The sequence below is a fragment of the Salvia splendens genome, chromosome 12 (assembly GCF_004379255.2).
Source record: "Salvia splendens isolate huo1 chromosome 12, SspV2, whole genome shotgun sequence".
Classification (NCBI taxonomy): domain Eukaryota; kingdom Viridiplantae; phylum Streptophyta; class Magnoliopsida; order Lamiales; family Lamiaceae; genus Salvia; species Salvia splendens.
In genome coordinates, this window is record NC_056043.1 from 9,866,992 (window position 1) to 9,872,446 (window position 5,455).

General features: G+C 43.0%; 1 protein-coding gene across 1 annotated transcript; it reads right to left on the minus strand.

Annotated features, from left to right (window-relative positions):
* Positions 1 to 944: 944 nt before the first annotated feature.
* On the minus strand, positions 945 to 2,035 carry LOC121757510. Its single transcript, XM_042153042.1, has 3 exons — positions 1,753 to 2,035; positions 1,593 to 1,699; positions 945 to 1,445 (listed from the first exon to the last, which is right to left on the minus strand). The coding sequence occupies exons 1-3, from the start codon at positions 2,033 to 2,035 to the stop codon at positions 945 to 947; spliced, it is 891 nt and encodes a 296-aa protein (XP_042008976.1).
* Between the last annotated feature and the right edge of the window lie 3,420 nt (positions 2,036 to 5,455).

The window sequence follows — 5,455 nt, forward strand, 5'->3', positions numbered from 1 at the left end:
GGTGTGTGGGGTGGAGTCTGTGGTTGTTGGTGTGTGTGTTTAGGTTGGAGGCTGTTATTTTTTGTGTGTGTTGGAGTCTGTGGTTGTTGGTGTATTTGTTTGGGTTGGAGGCTGTTATTTGGTGTGTGGGGTGGAGTTTGTGGTTGTTGGTGTGTTTGTGTGGATTGGGGGCTGTGGTTGTTTATGTGGGGTGGAGTCTATGGTTGTTGGTGTGTTTGTGTGGATTTGGGGCTGTGGTTGTTTATGTGGGGTGGAGTCTTTGGTTGTTGGTGTGTTTGTGTGGATTGGAGGTTGTGGTTGTTTGTTTGGGGGGCGGGAGTCTGTGGTTGTTGGAGTGTTTGTGTGGGTTGGAGGCTGTGGTTGTTTGTTTTGGGGGGGTCTCTGGTTGTTGGAGTAATTGCTAATTGAATGTTGTTCCTTGTGACGTGTTGTATGCTGATATTGAGATGATGCTAATTGTGTTGCTGATAACTGATCTTCTCCATGTACACTCCATAGCCCTGTGATGATTTGTTGTGTGTTGCTATTACTGATAGTTGTTGATTATTAAGCCACCCCTCTTGTTAGGTTAGGAGGCTTATTTGTGAGTTGATATAAACACCAATATCCGAGGGAAAATGTTTCATAAACACCATACACTGACATTACAAAAGCCACCCCTTTACATGGTTATGAGGTTGTTTTGTTAGTTAGGCAGCCTTAGAAGCCACCCCTTAAACATGTATGGTTTGGAGGCTGCCATATGATGACAATTTTATGAGGGATTAGGATTTTAGAAGCCACCCCTACACATGTAGGTTTGGAGGCTTTACAAAAGATGTCAAAAAACAGTTGATAGCATAAGCCACACCTAATCTTGAGGCTTCCACACCCAACTGCCAAAAAATGCTTCCTACTTACTGAAATTAGAAGCTTACAGCTCTACAGATACCTGAGATGTCATATCATGTGCCAACATCATTTTCTGTCTGTTGGAGGTATGCCACTGCAGCCTTGACAACATGTTCTTCAACCTCCAATGTGTGTGGAAGTATCCCCAGCCTTGACAACCTGTCTTTGTTTATGTGTGGAGTTTTGTAGCCATTTCCCCCTTCCACTTTCAAAATCTTTGTTAAGCAAGCTTGAAGAGTCAGAAAAACTTTGTTGAGTGTTTGTGCACTAAGTTCTTCAAAAGAGCTTTGCACATTACTCAACAAGTCATCCACTCCCCTAGCCAGTTTGTCATCTTGTATAGACTGGATTGCTCTAAAAAAACCTAAATCCAACACATTACAATCTGGGGAATTAGCTGGTTGGCAAATGATATGGAATTTGAACCCATCTGTGTTTGCAACTGACTGAAATTCTGCATCATTATGCATGATGTGGGGTCTTGCATTGTCTTGTTGTATGAATATCTCATTGCTTATGTTATCTGGCCATTTAGCCTTGATTGTTGGTATGATCTGCATAATTATTGCTTATGTGAGGTCTGGATTATGATTTGTTACAGTCGGATTAAAAAAAGGAATAAAAAACAGTGTACCTTTTGAATAAGGCAATCTCTCATGACTGCCTTGTTCACTGATGGAATGGCTTTGTCTCCAAGGTGCCTTTTGGTCTGTTCTTGGATTTTCTATGTGCTGGCTCTTTTGTTGTGAATGGAAAGATGCATATTTTTCCATCAAATATGACATCTCAATCTTCTCCAAAGTATGGTCTGCACACAGCACACATAAACATCACATTTGTGATAAACCGCTTTTGACTTACATGACCTATATGGTTCTTCCACATCTGGCAGCAGGTAGTATCTATCCGTAGTCTTAGTCATGAAAAACCATTTTTCATCAATGTGCACTACATTGTGCATTGTGTGGTATTTGAGCATACCATTGTGCACCACTGGCTGAACATGAATGAGACCCCATTTCATTCTTGTTAACTTGTTTGCGGCAGTAAGTAGGGGCTTCACAGCATTTGTATGTGGCCTCAGTTCCCCTGCTTTCACCTTCCTTCCCACTGCACTCTTACTTAAATCCAGCTTGACAGCCATCTTGCGGATGGTAGATCTTTCAAGGAATGAAAGAGATCTTACCCTGTTTGAATCAAGCTGAACTCGATCTTTGCGCTTGAAGCCTTTAACACGATCTTTTATGCTCACAGGTACTCCACTCTGGATTTGTTTGTTGGCCTCTGCCCAGATTCTATGCACTGTCTTCTTGTTCACTCCAAAGTCCTTTGCTGTCTTCGCAAAACCTCCTTATGCTACTTTACCTTCATGGCTCAATTGTAGCAGCCTTTGAGCTATCAGATTTTTGGTGTCCACTCCTACGATGCGCGAGTCTTTGTCGCCGGCGATATCTCAAGCACTGTCTCCAGCAGCAGACTCCATAGCCCTATGATAAAAATTTTCTGAGGGCAATACTTCTATAAATCTCCTTTAGTTGTGTATGTAGTCCTTTTTAGCTAGTGGTAGTTGGCATTTCCCTCCTAAGTTCCCTCCAAAAAATTGGTTTAAGTTTAGTGGGATTTGGGATTTCCCTCCCAGAAATCCCCAAATGTAAATTGATTAGACTCTCCTTGAGAATTTGTAATTTGTGGAGTTGTATGGAAGAGGCAATTTGTGGAGTTGTATGGAAGAGGCAATATTTTGACTAAGGCAGAATTTTGAGCCGCCGAATTGAGCAGCAAAATTTAATTTTGTGCACATTAAAACACTAATTACAATTAAAAAATTGAACTTTCTAATTTTAATTATCCTCAACTCATCACTAATGCAAGATTTCCATAAAAATAGAAGAAAAAGAAACAAGGTGGGACCCCTTTTTCACTACCCACCTTCATTTAAATCAAAGTCAAACAACATTTCTTAAAACCCGTGTCAGGTCAAACTGACCCAAATTATGTGGGATGGAGGGAGTAATGAATTTGACTTTTGATAATTGTGGTTTTACTAAATACTCCTCATGGTGACAGCTGCGATGTTGGGTGGGAAGGGAAAATTTTAGGGGTGAAATGAGAAATTTGTCTTCATATCTTGGTGTGTAAATCGTCCGAGCTCGTCCGCCCATTACAGGGCGACGGAGGATCTCGCCGACGAGCCCTCGCCAGTCGCTCGTCCGAAGTGTCGTCCGCCCATTGCAGGGCCACAGACGAGGACGATCTCGACGCATTTTCTGGAATTTTTTTATTTTTCAAACTCTTATATGTACTCCCTGATGTGAATCAAACTGTAGTCCTTTGTAGCATTATCTTAACATACTTTTTAAGGTGAAAATGGACTCATTTTGATATATTGTAGGACAAAAGACCAAACTCTAACATAGAGAGAGGAGAAAGAAAAAATGGTCCGAATCTGAACAGTAATCAACCCTTCAAGATTAATTTCAAATGCTTCTACAAGTCCACCATTGCATTCACCTTCGAAAGAGCTTCGTGTGGATACCTCGCACGCCTCAATCGGAGTCCGGATAAAGTAGATACGGCAGTTTTACGAAGATTGTGCAATGCAGTGCAAAATGCGCGACCGGGCGTTCAAAACGCCCGACCTGATCGAGATTCAGACAAAATGCCCACCGGGAAAATGGTATTGGGCCTGTTTTTTCATCCCTAACTATTTAAATATCTAGGGCATGACTTCCAATGCATCTTTGGCGGCTGGGGATGAATTTTGAAGAGCATTTAGAGCTTGGGAGCCTTTTTTGGAAGGAGAGAGAAGATCAAGCCCTCTTCCAAGTTAAATCAAGCCCCATATGGTAGAATTTACTCATCTTCTTGTATTGTTGCCCACTATGAGTGGCTAGATTTTAGAGATTACTTCTAGTTTGTTAGGGGAGCTTGTAAATATGAATCCATGACTTTGTTTTGATAGATTTCCATGTTTTGGTTTTATGTCTTTATTTCTATCCGTATTGGGTTTTGCTAGCAAACTTAATCCCGTAAAGGCCTTAACTTCAATGTCTCTTTAACTTGGAGTAGGGAGCTAACATAGATAAGGGGATAGCCTGGGGTGGATCTTGTGTGTTGAATGTTTTTAGAAGCCAAACCCGAGCTTACTATGCCACTGTGGGAGTGAGGGGTTGGTGGATTAGCTCATTCCCTGCTTTCCCGACTTGCTTCCTCTTCTTTCATTCAAGTATTCTCTTAAGAGATCATTGAACCTTTCTAGAAGACTTATAGAACCGGTAAGCAGGACGGGGTTAGTGTCGCTTTCCAGAGCTGTTATCGGATGTAAGACACCCTAGAGAGACGAGAAGGCAGTGCCCGGTACATGTGGGGAAAGGCGAAGACATTAGCGATTTTAGGCATTGGAACCTTCCTCGTAGAGCCTAGGAGACGTGATCAGCTTATCCTAGGTGTAAAATTCTACGATCAGTGATCAGCTGCGTGAGAGCGTAAAATCAACACGATCCCGATATATAATGGAAAGTAATTAGACTTTAGGATTCAAGTGAACAAGTGACCCAAACAAGCTAGGAGTAGTCTTTCCTCTCTATTGTGTTTCTCTTGCATTTTTTGCCTTCTCGTTTAGTATTTCACTCACCCTCTTGATCAAAAACCCAAAATCAAACTATTTTACTACTTTTTAGTTAGGTTTACTAGTTTTAGCAATTAATCTCCTCCATGTGGGTTCGACACCTTTTATACTGCATTGCACGTCTGTATACATGTAGAAATAGTACTTTTAGGGAATTCTTACGTGTTTTGTGTACTTTTACACACACACTTCACTCCTCTACTCTCTTCTCTCCTCTTCACTCTATCAAATATGGATCCAAGCGATTTACAAAACCCGAACAATGCCGATGACGATATGCCGATGTTCGGCGTTAGCAGTGGTGGTGGCGCCCGTTGGCCCGACCAAGAAGAGTATAGGGTCGAGACTCCTAGATCTGCAGGGTCCACCTTCGCTTTGGAGGCTGAGTTCGATTCGTTCTTCAACACCGACGCCTGCCGGGTTGAGGAGATGGAGCCGAGCTATGGGCAACCTTCTGCTCCGGTGCCGACACGGAGGAAGAAGTTGGCCCGGAAGGAGAATGAGCTAGCCGTCCCACTCCCATCCAACGATCTGAGCAATGAGTACGCCGCCGGGCATACTGACTACACTCTGGAGGAGTACTTGAAGGTGGCAGAGTGTTGGATCGATATATCGGAGGATTCGATCAACGCCAATCACCAGACGACGACCAGGATATGGGATCGGATCGAGGCCAGGTACAACACCGTAAAGTCGGCATGGGCATACAAGCGGAACAAGCAGTAGCTCCGTAAGTGTTGGGATCAGATCAAGCTCCACGTCAACAACTTCATGGATATTTACACGAAGTTGAGGGATGGAAGGGGTAGCGGCGAGAGCATTGAGGATGTCATCCAGAAGACAATGGTCGAGTACCGTTCGAAGCAAGGACGGTTCAAGTTCAACCAAATTTGGCTGATGTTGAAGGACAAGCCGAAGTTTGACGGAGGGATACCG